Consider the following 18,172-nt stretch of genomic DNA (forward strand, 5'->3'; position numbering starts at 1 on the left):
AGGAAAACTGTTCGTTTACATTAGTAATGGCCATCCCCGATGGCCATTAGTAATCGACATCGAACTAAGCGTATTACGAGGAAAACTTTTCATGGAACTCGAGAAGTTTTCTTAACTCGCGCGATTATAGACTCTCGCGTTACCATCTCGAAACTCGTCGGACGAGTTCTCCGGCGGGAAAAAAATATTTTGGACATTTAAATATTGAGTTTTAAATTTTAAATTGAAGACGTTGCATGTGAGTTAAAAATAAATTCTAGAAAGGAAGATAATAATTTTGAACGATAAAGTAGTCGACGCGTGACGAAGACAAGAAGGAATTTCAATCGAATGTTTATTGTTTCTCCACGTAGTACTTATCTTTTCCTTTCGACTTGTATCAGCACTTCTATGCGTCACGACGCAGTTTTTTTCTTTTCTTCACGCTCCCTCCAATTGCAACAAATCTCGGAAATTCCAAACAGGAAAACACTCATTATCGACTCCAGCCGTAGCTATTTCGAACACCTCCTGTCCTCGTTCGAACACTCGTGACAGGGTATAAACAAGGCATAGTTCACAGCTAGTTCATGCTTGAGCGCTTGTCTTTTTTTACGTGATAGAGTAAACTGAACAATGGTGGACGAAAGCGTTGGCACAATTTTTAAAATACAGATACTTTTAACTACGAAAAGAATCGAGCTAGAGTTCAATGACAAGAGAAATAAATTTTCTTTTCATTGATCATTTCAAGTTTTATCACGTTATACGAAATAATTAGATTCCATCTTTGTTATTATTATTAGACTGCAGATTTTATGCATTTACGATACAAGTTAATATAGTGAATACATGGACGTAATCAAAAGATACGTGTAGTTGTGCGAAACGAAATAATATTATTATGTTAATTATATTAATATATAGAATATGTTCAACACACATTATACAATCAATGTAATAAGTATTCGTACAGAAACCAATTCAAAATAAAACTTCATGTATTTATTTTATTAATAAATTTTAGGGGAAGAAAATAAAAAGTAAATTAAAGTTTTAAATTAATTTTTAATGTTAGCCTCCCATTTCTTTTCTTATTAATCACATTTTAAATTAGTTGCTGTACGAATACTTATTACACTGACTGTACGTATCTTTCGTATATTTTCCATATTACTGTACACCATAAGTGCATAAAACCTACAATCTAATTATTCTTAATATAATGAATGAATACAATGAATACAATGAATGGAAAAAAAGGTAAAATCTATATTTATACCATAGTATTTTTATTTTTAATTCGATTTGAAACGTTTTAAGTAACAAGTCGAGTATGAATTTATTCTGAAATGTACATTTTCTCTAAGGAAAATGTGGGACAGTTTTGAATCTACGTAAATTAAATTCACCAAAGAGTTGAATTCCCTTTTGACACGGTGGATACTATTTGAATACCCCAGCTGGGCACCGTCAGATGTACTTTGCACATTTTACGACCACTGTGCATTTTTTCCAGCACTTTAACGACATGACGTCCCATGCTATCCGACGAGTCCCGAACGCAGCTTCTTTGAAAAAGTTGATCGCCTTGAAGCACTTCAGAATTCTTGGTTACGTTTTTTTTCCAAGGCGCTCGGTGACCTCGGAACTTCGGGGTATAGCAAATTCGTCGCGTGTATCGTTACCTCGGAACACTGTCAAAGTATCTTCATCTTTTTCCCTCTCAAATTATTTATTATAATAATAAAACGAAACATTAGCACGGTAGATGTATAACAATATAGTAGATCGTAGATATTGATTCTTTGTTTCATTTGTTGAGTCGAAGCGTCATGCTCTTCGAGGAAAATGTGATGTCGACAATCGCGTTTTATTTGTCATGTCTTGGTTGTTTCAATTAGAACCGAGGATAACTTCCAACTTTATTCGTAGTAGAAAATAATTGTATATTTTGAGAGTTAATTACAACGACTTTAATTTCTAGAAATCACTCGAAAAATTAATCTTCCGATAAAAGAGTTTCTTTTATTTTTCTTTTAAATCATGTGCCTTGAAGAGTTAATATACACTACTAACGATGATTTATTTAAATATTTGTTCGAGACTTCGACGTGCTAGTAGCGATACGCATCGTTACTAACGAGTACGTTATTAGATTGATCCCATCGCTAATTATGGCTGGTGTTCTCCTGAACAAGATTTTTCTCCGAATGATAATCATTTATCAGTTATATCGAGACACTCGGCAACAGTGTTTATTCGCATAATTATCACTCTGTTCTCCAGTCTCTAATTAAGACAAATTTCCGTGTTTACCTGTTCGCCTATTCCGAGGACTCGTTAATATTCGAGACCTTGAATGCGTAGAAAACATTATCATAAAATTAGAAGCATAATCCTCGTTTATGTCGTTAAATCCAAGTAAGATCGAGAGATTCGAAGCTGCCCGCGGCTGAATTTCTGTAATACACGGGGATCCACGCGTAATTCATTTTATCCACGAGTTCGTGATGCCATCGTTATTAATAAACAGGTGGAAATAAAATTGTGAGACAGTCTGATGGTTTCCCACGAATTCTTACACGCAAAGCTTTTTGATTACTATTAAGAAGTATAGAAGAAGAATCATTATTCTTGAAAAATGGATACACAAAGTACAACGAAAAAGTAATATCCAAGTTCATTGCCCATCGATTGCATCTTCATTAATATTTCAATTTCAGAAACAGTGTATAACTAAGAAAAGCAAATTCTACATTAGTATACATTGATCCAGACTGATATTAATTTCTACATATATTTGGAATATCAAAAGCTATGTGTATCTCAAAGCTTAGTGTATCAAAGCTTAGTGTATCAAAGTTATGTATCTCAAAGCTATGTATATCAAAACTTAGTGTATCAAAGCTTAGTATAACAAAGCTTAGTCTATCAAAGCTATGTACCTCAAAGCTTAGTATATCAAAGCTTAGTGTATCAAAGCTTAGTGTATCAAAGCTTAGTGTATCAAAGCTTAGTGTATCAAAGCTTAGTGTATCAAAGCTATGTATCTCAAAACTTAGTATATCAAAACTTAGTGTATCAAAGCTTAGTATAACAAAGCTTAGTCTATCAAAGCTATGTACCTCAAAGCTTAGTGTATCAAAGCTTAGTGTATCAAAGTTATGTATCTCAAAGCTATGTATATCAAAACTTAGTGTATCAAAGCTTAGTATAACAAAGCTTAGTCTATCAAAGTTATGTATCTCAAAGCTTAGTGTATCAAAGCTTAGTGTATCAAAGCTTAGTATAACAAAGCTTAGTCTATCAAAGTTATGTATCTCAAAGCTATGTATATCAAAACTTAGTATATCAAAGCTTGGTGTATCAAAACTTAGTATATCAAAGCTATGTATCTCAAAACTTAGTATATCAAAGCTATTTATCTCAAAACTATATATATCAAAGCTATTAATTGATATCCTATGTATCTACTGGAATTAACAACCTTATATCTTTGTTTTAAGATCCCTAGACACCGCAATGTGGAGAGCACTGTTATCACTGGCCGTGGCCAGTTACGCTCTGGTTCAGGCAGCTCCCCAGAACAAGGACAACTTGGACAGTCTCATATCGAATGTGTTTGGACAACCTACACCCTCAACAGAGGCCACCATCACCGATCGAAACTCCAGTGGCAGTTTGGATACTTTGATAGACGGCGTGTTTGGCCCTGCACCAACGCCTCAGAGCAACCTAGGTACCCAGGGCTCGACGTCAACCACCATCTTGGGCACGCAGAACAAGCCCAAGCCTCTGCCCGATGACTGCGAATGCGTGCCCTACTATCAGTGCAACAACGGGACCATTTTGGATAACGGGGTTGGGCTGATTGATCTCAGGTCCGGTTTTGATGACTATCTCCCTGACATTCACAACGATGAGTGAGTTTTCCAAAGACGTGGCCTGTAACACAGGATCAGTGTTGGGCAAAATTGTACAGTTCACAGTTTTCTATATATTTATATTTACAGTTTTCTATAGACTCCTAAATTACCTCTGACGACTAAACTTATCATAGATTAGTCGAAGAGAATTTAATCTATGAAATGCCCAACTCTGCAGGGCTTGAAATTGCCTCTGGTGCACGGTCTGGAATTTTTGTTCACTGGGATTGTAATTTCAAGCATGCCTGCTTGAAGATTGGTTTCCAAATCACGGTAACACCTTCGATTATCTCGATTGGCGTGGATCCTCCGACCGTTCTTAAAGGACACATCAAAATTACGTTTGCATGAATAATCCATTATAATAGCATATCCATTACTCGTGGTTTCTTTTTATTCACCTTTTGCGTTGAGATTGTGAACGTCGCATGAGCCTGTCTTTGGATACTTTCTCTTCACGTACTCGTTTCTTTGAATAAATTGTACATATTCTGTTTCCTTCACTTGTGTGTTTATACGTGCAAGTGTATATCTACACTTTGATTCTGCATTGTTTCTCTCAAGTCTTATGCAAGAGGGGAGAACACGATTAAAAGTTCATTTGCATAGTCTTTTTAAAACAGATGTGAAGTGAACACTAGCTAATCGTGCCAACACTTTACAATATTTTTGCATGATACCAAAACTGTGCGAGCACTGTAAAAATTGCATCGAACGAATATGATTCCACGGCATTAAAATTAATCTGGATTATTAATTTTTACGATGCAGAGCCTTTGGTCCTTGCGAGAACTACCTGGACGTCTGCTGCAAACCCCCAGACAGGAAAAATGAAACCACTCCTTCACCGCCAGTAGTGAGAAAGGGTTGCGGACAACGAAACCCTCAGGGTGTTGGTTTCAGAATCACCGGCGCCAACAACAACGAGGCCCAATTCGGCGAGTTTCCTTGGATGGTGGCGATCCTTAAGGAAGAAACAATCGGCGCGAACAATCAGAAATTGAACGTCTATCAATGCGGAGGTTCCTTGATTCACAGACAGGCAGTGCTAACAGCTGCTCACTGCGTGCAAGGGTCCGTTACTATGTTTGTAGAAGAGATAAAATAATTAACCCTTTGCACTACGAGCAATTTTGCTATATGACATAAATTATACGATTTTCTTTAGAATTTTACATTTTTATTAACCAAACTATTGCTTAAGAATGTTGATCGTATAACTAGACTGCGGATCTTTATGCATTTATAGGAAACTTGAATGTGCAAGATTCTACAAAATGCAAACAATATGCAAGAATATAAAAAAGATTGAAAGTAAAGTTCATGTTGTAATATTTGCAGAATGAAATAAATTCCTATTTAGGTTCAATTTTAGGTGGCACGTTCGCGAAGATTTTATTTTGTACAAAGATCCGCAGTCTATTTATAACTAATTGAATTCGGATACTCGCTTATTAAAACTTAATGATTAGTTGAGGCCACGAGAACCAGAGTAGCCTATCTACATAATTATGGTAGTGATTTATAAAGAGAAATTGGAAGCTACGATTTTCATTTAATTATTTCCATGCTGTCATGTGTTAACGATTGAGGAAATTAAACATACGTCACTTTGGTTTTATGAAATATCCTATCAGTTATGCGCTTTAGACCATAAGTCAATTTTTAAGAAATTGTTACTTGCGCCACTCTGGTTCTCAAGTCCTCAATTGTGGACAGTGATACTGGTCTTAGGAGTGCAAAGGAATGATAATTAAAATAGAATCGAGTGGGAAAATGAATAACAGTCTGTTTAAGATTGCACGATTACCATTTTATTTCTATACGTACATGTAAAATTCATTTCTCAATCGAGTGGTTTTAAATTGAGTACAAATGAGAAACATGTTAATGTAATACTATGACTTTCCAAACAGGAAGAACCCATCAGAGTTGAGAATCCGTGCAGGCGAATGGGACACGCAAACCGTGCATGAGATATTCCCGCACCAGGATCGCAACGTGAAGCAAGTGATCGTTCACAACGAGTACTATCCTGGGGCTCTCTTCAACGACGTAGCCATCTTGATTTTATCGGAGCCGCTTACGTACGCGGAGAACGTCGATATCGTTTGTCTTCCTGAACGGAACGCTGTCCTCGACGGATCCCGATGCTTCGCCAGTGGCTGGGGCAAAGACATATTCGGTAAAGATAGTAATTTTTAACCCTTTGCATTGGAGAGGTGACACTCAATCGCCATTAGGTTTCGCGCAGCAAATCTATCAGCAGTAATGTTTCTTTAGGTTTCATTTCTGTGGAACTCGATGTGTCGATAAAATGATGGTGTGATAAAATAAAGGTGACCTGATTCTCGAATCTAGATAGCTTAGAATTCGTGGCAATAGAATGCTAAGAAAGCATCTCGAGTGCAAAGGATTAAAATGTGGAACTTCGTTTTTGGACCGTTCTAACAAAAAGCATGATTTAATTAACACATTGTTGACCGGCAATTTTTCACAGAGGCGACTTCGTGTATTATTTCGTAATTGAATGCGAAATTAAAACAATCTAAATTCTATTTATATTTCATCAACACAATGAAATGAAATATTTTACATTCATATCTTCTACATAACTGTACAATTTTTCCATATCGTCCTGAGTTTCATAAATTGAAATAGATAATGCAAGTGCAAACATGAGTTTACTCGTGACTGTTCAACAATGTGTTAACAGAGATATTCTTATTTATTCTTATAAAGATATTCTTATTCCGTGAATGCTAGGAGCTGGTCCTATTTTCGCACAAACACTTGCACACGTGCGGTTTCCTATTTTCCTACGCTTCCTTCCTATTTTCCTTCCTATTCTTTATGCTTTCTGAGGGATTCCTCTGCCATAGCTTCAGAAACAACAGAAACCTCATTAACACGGTTGACTCCGGTTACTCGAGGGTCGTTTACTGCTTGCTGGTCCTGACGACGCCCAATTATTCCAAACCCACTTGTATACTTCCCTGCAAGTGTCTGACGACCGTAATCATTGTTTCAGGTAAAGAGGGTCACTACCAGGTAATCTTGAAGAAAGTGGAACTCCCGATCGTGCCACGCAACACGTGTGAGGGCAGTTTGCGGAAGACGAGATTAGGAAAATACTTCAAACTCCACGAGAGCTTCATATGCGCCGGCGGAGAGGCTGGAAAGGACACTTGCAAGGTAAAACTAAATCTTCTTTTAGTATTTGAATGCCTATAATAATTTGTTTTAAACGCTAGCCATAATTCAAGAACCGAAATGTTAATATTGGACGCCAAACTTTACATCTATTTTATTATATAAATTAATCTCTAATTTCCTCAATCATTAACACATGACAGCATGGAAATAATTAAATGAAAATCGTAGCTTCCAATTTCTCTTTATAAATCACTACCATAATTATGTAGATAGGCTACTCTGGTTCTCATGGCCTCAACTAATCATTAAGTTTTAATAAGCGAGTGTCCGATTTCAATTAGTTATATGCGGATTATAGACTGCGGATCTTTATGCAAAATAAAATAAATAGGAATTTATTTCATTCTGTAAATATTGTACCATGAACTTTACTTTCAATCTTTTTTATATTCTCGCATATTGTTTGCATTTTGTGGTTTCTTGCACATTCAAGTTTTCTATAAATGCATAAAGATGCGCAAACTAGTAATAACTATTCGCATAGAAACCAATTCAAAGTAAAACTTCATGTATTCATTTTATTAATAAATTTTAGGGGAAGAAATAATTAACCAACATTTTTTAACTACATATTTTTAGAATAGAATTCGCGTAAATTAAAGTTTTAAATTAACTTTTAATGTTAGCCACTCATTTCTTTTCTTATTAATTTTATTTTAAATTAGTTGCTGTACGAAATGCATAAAAATCCGCAGTCCAGTTATTTCTTCTATTCTTCCATGAATCCTTCCACTTCCAAGAAAATTTGTCCAGGCGTAAAATAAATACGCGTGTTTCTTTTTACAGGGTGACGGAGGAAGTCCGCTCGTGTGTCCGAGCAGAAACGATCCCAGCAAGTACGTGCAAGCAGGTATCGTCGCATGGGGAATCGGTTGCGGCGAAGACGGCACTCCAGGTGTCTATTCCAACATTCCATTTTTACGCGATTGGATCGACGAGCAGATGGCTTTCAACAATTTGGACAACACCGTTTACAACCCTTGAACCTGACAATAGACTGACTCGTTTCATAAGTCTCTTTCATAAATAAAAATCGCCACCCTCTGTCACCGACTATCCTGCCTAACAACATTTTTTTTTAGTATTGTAACGAACAGATGAAAATAAACATAGACGAGAGTGTTGAACTCACAATAAAATATTACTACGTCGGAAAAAGAAAGAAAGAATAATTTTAGGATTACCTTGGCTGGTTCGTTTAGCAGACAGGCCTTTTCCGAACGCTAAAAACTCGGACAAAAGGCTGGTTAAAAGGTACGAGCCAACAGCTGAGACGAACTCTTGAGTTAAACGGTAATGGTCATAAAACTAAATTCGGTCGTAGCGGAAGAACAGTAACGTTCGCGCATGTGTTTAGCAAACGAAGTGCTTTTATGGCTGTGCCGTTCGAGTAACGTTCTCCAGACACCGTGCAGAAACGGTACCCCTTATTGTGTTTTAAACCATTTATTTGAAAGGGTCGCGCGATTGCCTCTTGGGAGCTTATTGCAAAGAAACGTCAATCGAGTTTATTCACACGTGCCAGAGACACGCCTGTGTTTTATTCTTTTACAGCGATACAACTTCCACTTTCTGTTAGCTAGTTTACTTTCCTTGAATATTATTTTCTTAAGTATTGTATCTTGACATCTACATTCAGCTAATTAAATATTAGAATACGAATGCGTAGACAGTCGAAACTCTTAAATTGATAATTATTGTCTTGTGATATTTCAACGGAATAATAAATAATTCATGTTGGATCGTTCATGTATTCATTATTAGTACGTACTTCTCCTATTGTTCAACAAATTATGAAGTATTTTGTGTTGCAATATACGTATATATATATGTATTCATCAAAATCACGTTTATAAGGTGGATTTCATTCATGAAATTTGTGTTCATTCTCACCTATAATCAGAATCATCTACGGCGAAACGCTCAAGTCTGTAGTGAAATCTTTACTAATCGAAAACGTTAGATGGCAGCATACGTAGGTAAACCTTAGCGTTCTTACCATGCAGGTCCCCATGCATGACCACTGGAGCGTGATGGTGAGCAACAGAGAATAAGACTGAAAGTGGAGAGTGACTTTAACCACTGCAGAGTGACAGAGATCACCAGTGATCACTCCGTATCACAACCTAATACTTCCTAACACCTCCTGACACCTCATAACACTTCCTAATAACTCTAATAAGAACTCCTAACATCTCCTACACCTTCTAAAATTTCCTAACAGTCTTCTTACACCTCATAACACTTTCTAATATTCTCTAAAACTTCCTAACACTTCCTAACACTTCCGAACACCTTCGAACACGTCCCAACACCTTCTAAAACAACCTAATACCTTTTAATACTTCCCAATATTTCCTCCTATCACTTTCTAACATTTCCTTACACCTCCTCACACCTTCTAATACTTCCTCATACCTCCTATTACCTCCTATCACCTTCTAACACTTCCTCACAACTTCTACTATTTCCTCATATCTCTTAACACCTTCAAACACTTCCTCTGATCTTCTAACAGTTCCTTACACTTCCTCTCACCTTCTAACAGTTCCTTACATTTCCTCTCACCTTCTAACAGTTCCTTACACTTCTTCACACTTCCTAACACCTTCTAATACTTTCTCACACCTCCTATTACCTCCTATCACCTTCTAATAATTCCTCACGCCTCTTATTACACCTCCTAACACCTCCTAAAACCTACTAATACATCCTAACACCATTTAACATCTTCTAACACTTTTTAACACCACATAAGTTTGCTCCGTTCAAAACTTCCACAAAGTTGCAGCGCTCAAAATTCAACGATGTTGCAAACCCCCGCAGAATTCAACAAAGTTGTAAGTTCAACAATGTTGCAAATCAATCCCCGCAGAATTCAACAAAGTTGCAAGCTCAACAATGTTGCGAATCAATCCCCGCAGAATTCAACAAAGTTGCAAGCTCAACAATGTTGCGAATCAATCCCCGCAGAATTCAACAAAGTTGCAAGCTCAACAATGTTGCAAATCGATCCCCGCAGAATTCAACAAAGTTGCAAGCTCAACAATGTTGCAAATCGATCCCCGCAGAATTCAACAAAGTTGCAAGTTCAACAATGTTGCAAATCAATCCCGCAGAATTCAACAAAGTTGCAAGTTCAACAATGTTGCAAATCAATCCCCGCAGAATTCAACAAAGTTGCAAGTTCAACAATGTTGCAAATCGATCCCCGCAGAATCCCAACAAAGTTGCAAGTTCAACAAGGTGGCAAATCGCTCCTTTTCAGAATTCAACAAAGTTGCAAGTCCAACAATGTTGCAAATCGATCCCCGCAGAATCCCAACAAAGTTGCAAGTTCAACAAGGTTGCAAATCGCTCACCGAAGGAATTCAACAAAGTTGCAACGCTCAGAAGTACAACAAAGTGGCAACTCAGAAGTTCGGAGAAAAGGTGAATTTTCTGCGAACTTCTGAGCTGCCATATTATTGTACTTTTGACCCCTGCAACTTTGTTGCAATTTTGAGCATTGCAAATTTATGAAGTTTTGAGCGGAGCCACTTGCAACATTGTGGAACTTTGCTCCGCTTAAAACTTCAACAAATTTGCAACTCGAAAGTTTTGTGCGGAGCGATTTGACACTTTGCTGTACCTTCAGGTGCTGGTAGGAGATGTTAGGAGTTGCTAGGAGGTGTTGAAAGGTGGTAGGAGATAATGGGGGATGTGAGGAAGTGTTTGAAGGTGTTAGGTTTACCGTTGCACGGTAAGAACTGTAAGATTTACTTACGTGTGCTGCCTTTTGTAGCGTTCTGGATTAGGTAACGTTTCCACTACAGACTTGAGCATTTTGCCGTAGATAGCGCTGACTCGAAGTTTAAGAATTTCCTGGGCCTTGTTACCGGCATGTCAACAACATGTGCTTTTTAACTTTAAATCGTGTGTGACTATGATCTTGCAAAATGTTACAAGATTATTTGCTAAAGTATCATCGTGATGAATTGGAAGAAATTTTAGATGCTGTGGATGTTAACATTTTTTATTCCATCCATGTAAAGTGAGTAAATTTATAAATAAAATATTCAAATAATAGTTTTATAAGAACACTGTATAAGGATTCATTCTCAATGTTTATTCCATTGAACAATAAATCGAGTATGTCTTCACTCGTTTAGTGTAAGGTACAATTAAATTTTGTAATCGATGTTGTAGTTTGTGTTGAATAAATAAAAGTTGTCTACCTTTTATTTGTTGTTTTACATTTTGAGTTGGATTACTATAAAATAGATGAAATTGAAAGCAAAAATGAGCAATATTCTTATCTCAGAGGTCGTTTGTTTTACAGCTTTGTATCATTGTTTGAAGCTGATGCTGATGTGGCACAAAAAATTCTACAATTTCCTAGGCATTATTTGCCAATGTGCGATATAGCTGCAATGAAAATACAGGAACAAATAGCAAAACCTGAGCAAATTGTGAAAAAAAAAAGTAATAGCAAAGTATATGCTCTATACAATATTAGATAATGGTCTTGGTTCAAATATTTTCGATATTTCCATATGTTTACTTTTAATATCTCACGTAGGTTCGTATCAGAGTTACTGCTGTACCAGTTACTGTAGATCAGGGGGAAATAGGGCAACTGGTTTCAACAAGTGGCATTGCAGTGAGAATATCTCAACCAACAGTGTTGAAGCTAGTTCAAAGATACAGTTGTAAGAAGTGCAAACATGTCACTTTAGTTAAGGTTTGTTGGGCATATTATGAATATTACAAAATTTTATCTTAACTGAAAGATTATCTTATATCAAGTATTATCTTTTTTTAGTATGAGTGGGAAACACAAAATTTTACAGATATCTCAGAATGTGAGTCATGTGAGGCAACAAAATTAATACCACTCACAACTTTTGATTTAGAGGATTCTTCGGACTGTCAGGAAATAAGAATTCAAGTATAATATTAATTTAATTTGACAATTAACATATAATTTGATACCCTCTTTTTATCATTCAAATACGTTTAATCAGGAAAAGGGCAGAATCGATACTAATAGAAATTTTGCAGAGGAAATGCAGATTATCTTGTTGGATGATTTAGTTGATAAATGTAGACCAGGAGATAATATTGAAATCAGGTACAGTTATTGAAAGAAAAGAAATCTTATTTAACTGTTTATTGCTCCTAAAATCGATTTTCTAATTTAGTAATAAAAATAAAATTTCTTAATCAACGCGTGTACATTTGTAGTGGTGTAGTTGTACGGGTATGGGGACAGTTAGAAGTAGGAGAGCGTTTGGAGGCAACGACAATAATGATTGCAAACAGCGTGTCGGTACGACGTAAGATATCTGAAACAGCTTCCACTCAAGAGATGAGAGATGTATTCAAACATTATTGGGAAAAATATATCGACAATCCTCTGCTTGGTAGAGATAACATTCTAGCATCAATTTGCCCCCAGGTAGCACTTTACAATACAATTCTTAATAGAGGGAACATAAGTGTGAAAATACGTAATTTCAACTACACTATTTACAGCTTTACGGGATGTATACTGCAAAATTAGCATTAGCCGTCGTTCTAGCTGGTGGTGTACCTAAGTGTAATGAAAGTGGTAATTATCTGTTATAAGTTTCGATTATATTCATAATGCGATACAAAATATACTCAATGTCAGAAAACAAAATAAAGGAACACGTGTACGAGGTGAGCCCCATCTTCTGTTAATCGGCGATCCCGGAACTGGCAAATCGCAATTGCTTCGTGCAGCGTCCCGTCTGGCTAACAGATCGGTTTTTACGACCGGCATCGGATCAACAGCAGCTGGACTTACAGCGACTGCTGTTAGAGTTAGTTAGCGTTATATACTATCTTTCCTCTGTAATAATTAATATTTAAATCATTCTTATTACATGTACATGTATATAGGACTCTGACGGTTGGCATTTAGAAGCTGGAGCCTTGGTGTTAGCTGACGGCGGAGTCTGTTGCGTAGATGAATTTACGACAATGAGTTCACACGACAGAACTTCCGTGCACGAGGCAATGGAACAGCAAACTATATCAATTGCGAAAGCTGGGTTAGTAAGTACGCTAAATTCTAGATGCTCGGTCATTGCAGCCATCAATCCAAGCGGCGGCCAATTCGACGACGACGAAGAATGGGAAACGAATTTAGGGGATCCCCTTTTGTCGCGGTTCGATTTAATACTCCTTTTAAAGGACAATAGAAACCCAAAATGGGACAGACTGACGTCAGATCACATTTTGAGAGCCGCTTACGAGACCAGAGAAAACATGGCGCCAATGTAATTAATATTTTCCACGCAGTTTGTTTATTAACTTGTTAATAAAATATATTCTAAGAATTCTAGAATAAATATATTCTATAAAATATAGAAGTAAAAGTATCAGTTTCAGCCAATCTTTATTTTAACAGTGGTTCGAAGAATCACATAGAGCTCTTAAAATCGGAGGGTTTGTGGAAGGAAGATAGTTTGCGAGAGTATTTAGCTTATATACATTCTTTGCAACCAGTATTGACGAAAGAAGCGGAAGCAGTTCTTAGAGCGACTTATCTTTACCACAGATCTCATCCAGATAGAAGGGAAGAAAGAACAACAGTACGGCTTTTAGATAGTCTTATTAGGTACTAAAAAGAAACACGCTTAAAGAAATGTTATGATTACTTCGATAACATTTAAAAATCATGTTCTTTAGGTTAGCTGAAGGTCACGCTAAACTGATGTATAAATCAAAAATTGAACTCATGGATGCCATATACGTAGTTAAATTAATCGGAACAGGAAAGACTTTCGAGATCGATCTCGGCTCTTCGTTTCCAACAGATCCTATGGCAACATACAGATCTGAAGGTACTTGTTGTTTCGTGTTATTGTCATATTTATTATCACGATTAAAAATAATTTTATCGTGGTCAGAAATTAATTAATGTTATTTCCTTAATTCCAGGTAAAAAGTTACTGGAGATTATTGGCCTACAGCATCTAGAACATTTGTTGTAAATATTTCGATAAATGGAAAATTTGTAATTGGTTATTCTGATGAAATATATTTTTCTTATGAGTAAACTAAATATTTTATTTGTCACTTGTTTTGTTACTGCTTACATAAGTACAAATATACCAGCGTATTTATAAAATGTAAACAACTTTCTGTTTATACAAAACGAATTACTCTATTCTTCACTGTTATATAATAAAGGTGTTTGATAATCATTGGAATCAAGTTGAACATTATCTTGTATGTAAAAATATATTTAGAGGACATAATATGTTTGATTTAAGTCTCAACAAATAACAAGGTCTTCGATCTTTTTTTTTTTCATATCCCGAACATTTACTTGACATAAATTTTCCAGTTCATCGAGACGATTAGAATAAAGTAACAGCAACGATATAAGCCAATTTTTCGTAGTCTACAAATAATTTATCAATAATTAATAAATAATTAAACACGGGTAAAAGTTATACTTTAAAATATCCTTTACATGTATATGTATATACCTTAAACTTTACAAAGTGATACAATACTTTAAGGATCTAAATAACAAGTACTTAATAAAGAAAGGCCATATATTACACAATGCAAGGAATGTATAGGACGTTTGAGTAGATAATGGACATTCATAATATCTGTCTAATCCATAATTAAATTAACGCTTATCGATCAACAGTTGAAATTAACTCTATACTCATGGACATAACCATTCAAGTTATTTTGATTTTCAGCAAACCGACTTGCTTTTCATTGATGAACCGCATTATGCCGACATCATAAAATAGTGCCACTAAAATATAAAAGCTAGCAAATATATTTATGTATTTATATAGAAGCAATAATACAAGAATTAGTGATATGATTATTAATAGCTCACTCTTCCTAGATGATAAATCATTTCATGACATTCGTTAGTTAATGCAAACGAAAGACGACATAAAAATTCATATATTAGGTGACACACATCGTGTGATAACATACAAAATTATTATTGCAACAGGAAAAATACGTGTTAATTTTGTTAAGCCATCATTCAAAGTATCTGTTCATATTCACAAAACTATCAACAAATTACACGATTTTTTTCAAGAAAACATGCACATACAATATTTAATAAATAAAAAAAGACTGTAAATAGATAAATAGCCTTTCAATGTAAGAATAGATTTTCCGTGGAACATATAGTTTCATGTAACGCACTATAGCTTCCTTTTATACATCAGAACTTGGATCTATCGGTTTACTGAGTGTTAAAAGGTCAGGATACCTGAAGAATAAATCCTGTAGTGTGGCGTAAACGCTTAATAACGTGGTTGATTAGCAGCGTTAGCCATCTGGGAGCGGACAGCATTAGCAGCAACGTTACTTGCAGCAGTCTGCACGTGTTCATTGCGTAAGAAAGTTGTAGCGAATTCTTGTTGTGCTTTCGATATACTCGCATCGGACGAACGATAAATACGATGAATCTACGGGAAATATACTCTATTCTTTATAAGAGTTCAACGTTGTACAGTAAAAACATTAGAGTCAATAGTACCTTAGTCAACAGTAGGAGATCAGCGCTGGCGGCAAGAACGAAACATAAGGATATGAAGAGTAGTATAAGGCCAACAAAGGTTCCTTTAGTTGTTCCGTTGAACGACGAGATAGCCGTTATTATACCACTACAAATATCAAAAGTTCAAAGTCAGCATACAAGTTGAAAATACGAGCTCGTTTCTAAGGATAAAAATATTACCAAGTTCCAGAACCGGGAATGCCAATGGCTTGAATTGTTGTTACAATTAATTGAAAGAAAAAGACAAAAAAGAACACCATAAAATTGAACGAGCTGTCGTTTCTGAAAGATAAAAATAGTTTTAATTAAATTATAAACGCCAGGATATTAGTATATTGTCAAATACATACTTGAACGCCCTGTAAGCGGGTCTAAACCAGCACAAGAAAGAGAATGGTGTAAACAGTATGAGGAATAATATTCCAAGACCGAATGTTGAAAATTGTCCATAACATAAAACTAGTATAAATCCACCAAGAACATTCAAGACCAAAACACAGCCATGGACTGCAATTTAAAAGTAAAATAAATTTTACTCTATATCAAGGAATAATTATTGAATTAACGTTAATATTAATATTGTAGACTTACACATCCACAAACGATATAGTTGTCTGACTACCTTTTGAAAGTCCGAATGTACCTCAACATCTATATCTTGATAAAAGCAAGGCTGGAAGCAGCATTTATCAGGCAAAGGTGGCCAGTTGTTCCGCTTTGCTTTAATATCAAAACCTGATTAATACATGCTAGCGCAAAAGTGTAAAAGTTCTTACTGAATCTTGCTGAAATTAAATATTTAATTTCTGCTAACTGACTTACGATAATAAGGAGTATTTCTCATATCTTCTTCTGTTCTTGCTTTCCATTCTGGCTCTGACCTTTGCTAAAATATGACAATTTTTTAAAAAGGCATAGATATTTTCTGTAAAACACCTTTGAGTACAAAACTTTGCGTGTATTTACGTCTGATGTAGGGGACATTGTGCTTCCAAGTGATGCATTTACAGTTTGTTGAGGAGTACGTGCATACGTAGGTGGTGGAGCTTCCTGATTTGAAGGTTGAAGCATCGCTGGGTTCTGTGTGGCTCCAATTCCTCCATAAATTGGAGGATTTGCTGCACCTCTAACTTGTGCAGTTCCCTGTGTAAATTGCTCTGCAAAAGGATTATAATCTTCCAAACTTCTGTCAACTGGTGGGGAAGCTAGAGCTCTCCTAATCGCAGGATCCTAATTGAATGAAAATATTAATCAATAAATACTTTGTTTACAATTCATTAACTAAGTGAATAATGAACTGTTACTTTTTGGAAGTAAATAAAAATTAAAGGAAAAGTTGCTATAGGACCATTTCATGTTTAAGACAGATCCCTAAGAGTTTGAAGACTCAATTGTGTATCCAATATAGAATTATTACTGCTACCTTTAAAAATATTAATTGCTAAAGGTTCCTCTTACACAACAATTAATGGCTAAAAACAAATTTGGGTATGCTTAGATTGAATCTATATATTAGGAAGTGCTATATATAGAATCAATAAGTCATTCAATGCATTTCCTTATTAGTTACACGTTTCTGTCATTAGGGATTAATGTTAAATCAAGAGTCTCAAATTCACACGATGCAAGACGAAATAGAAAATACATTCGATTTCAATGGTTTCTGCAATATTTTCTCTGGCACATACGAAGATACGTATACGAGTGAACAAAAATATAATGTACAAATAATATTTATTGATACGTTCTGAGATAGAACGTCGTTCGACTTCAAAATAGTAAAATCCAATTACGTATTTAATTTTCATTTGACAGTTCTGCACGCAATATTGAACAAGGCAGTGTGTGCCTCGTTATAGCCTTCGTTAAATTACTCACCGAAAACGCATCGTCGATAGTTGGCTCCCCGAAGGGATTCTCGTCGAAGCCAGACGAGACAGACATCTTAATCGCCGTTCACCGAACCACTTTCCAACGGGCTGTTGCAAATTAATAAGACTCTAATACACTCAAAATAATCTTATCTAAGCCTGTCTATGCTTGATGATCCATTGCGCTGCGGTTACATACGGTATTACCGGCGCAGTAGTCGAACAGATCATTAGACGTACAGGAACTGACAGGAACTACAGCCACGTCCATCATCGACAGTATTAGGTTCGTTTCATAGAGTGCAATTTGATATTAAACGACGTTCCCAATCATTGGGTGCACCTAGGAACGCTAACCGCTCAAGGAGCGGCTTAGTGAGCGGATTTTGGGATTAGTGGCGCCATCGGTGGGAAAAGGGCCAAGTTTGTAGAGAAAATAGTTCGTATGGTATGTAGAAGATGGCGCTATTAAGCGAAAGGTCGATATTGATGGCAGCATTGAATAATTATTTATAAAAATGATACATTTGACATGTTAGCTAATATATTAGAGTGATATAAAGCAAAGAATCACGTTATTTGTGCATTTGAGAGAAATAATGAATAATTGATTAAAAGAT

The 18,172-nt window shown here is 35.8% G+C and overlaps 3 protein-coding genes across 8 annotated transcripts; 2 read left to right on the forward strand and 1 right to left on the reverse strand.

The window, feature by feature from the left end:
• The first annotated feature begins 3,465 nt into the window (after positions 1–3,465).
• Positions 3,466–8,871, forward strand: LOC128892810 (phenoloxidase-activating factor 2-like). Of its 2 annotated transcripts, none has more exons than XM_054153361.1 (5): positions 3,466–3,905; positions 4,680–4,982; positions 5,825–6,093; positions 6,940–7,103; positions 7,911–8,871. In XM_054153361.1, exons 1-5 carry the CDS (start codon positions 3,505–3,507, stop codon positions 8,106–8,108), a joined length of 1,335 nt encoding a protein of 444 aa, XP_054009336.1. In that variant the 5' UTR covers positions 3,466–3,504; the 3' UTR covers positions 8,109–8,871. The 2 variants fall into 2 exon arrangements, with proteins under 2 accessions (XP_054009336.1, XP_054009337.1); XM_054153362.1 differs by having other exon boundaries at positions 3,467–3,863.
• Positions 8,872–10,848: 1,977 nt separating this feature from the next.
• Positions 10,849–14,207, forward strand: LOC128892812 (DNA helicase MCM9-like). Its single transcript, XM_054153369.1, has 12 exons — positions 10,849–11,157; positions 11,446–11,599; positions 11,686–11,847; positions 11,929–12,054; positions 12,131–12,237; positions 12,351–12,564; positions 12,642–12,717; positions 12,795–12,952; positions 13,032–13,411; positions 13,543–13,752; positions 13,824–13,978; positions 14,076–14,207. Exons 1-12 carry the CDS (start codon positions 11,063–11,065, stop codon positions 14,126–14,128), a joined length of 1,890 nt encoding a protein of 629 aa, XP_054009344.1. The 5' UTR covers positions 10,849–11,062; the 3' UTR covers positions 14,129–14,207.
• LOC128892811 (secretory carrier-associated membrane protein 5A-like) lies at positions 12,722–17,784 on the reverse strand. Of its 5 annotated transcripts, none has more exons than XM_054153367.1 (9): positions 17,560–17,784; positions 16,648–16,911; positions 16,504–16,567; positions 16,273–16,401; positions 16,032–16,188; positions 15,862–15,963; positions 15,661–15,787; positions 15,391–15,589; positions 12,722–12,944 (listed from the first exon to the last, which is right to left on the reverse strand). In XM_054153367.1, exons 1-8 carry the CDS (start codon positions 17,623–17,625, stop codon positions 15,425–15,427), a joined length of 1,074 nt encoding a protein of 357 aa, XP_054009342.1. In that variant the 5' UTR covers positions 17,626–17,784; the 3' UTR covers positions 12,722–12,944; positions 15,391–15,424. The 5 variants fall into 5 exon arrangements, with proteins under 5 accessions (XP_054009342.1, XP_054009338.1, XP_054009343.1 ...); XM_054153363.1 differs by having other exon boundaries at positions 12,722–12,981; positions 17,560–17,783; XM_054153368.1 differs by lacking the exon at positions 12,722–12,944 and adding an exon at positions 13,985–14,110.
• Positions 17,785–18,172: the final 388 nt, after the last annotated feature.

Source organism: Hylaeus anthracinus, unplaced genomic scaffold, assembly GCF_026225885.1.
Source record: "Hylaeus anthracinus isolate JK02 unplaced genomic scaffold, UHH_iyHylAnth1.0_haploid 18685, whole genome shotgun sequence".
NCBI classification, from domain to species: domain Eukaryota; kingdom Metazoa; phylum Arthropoda; class Insecta; order Hymenoptera; family Colletidae; genus Hylaeus; species Hylaeus anthracinus.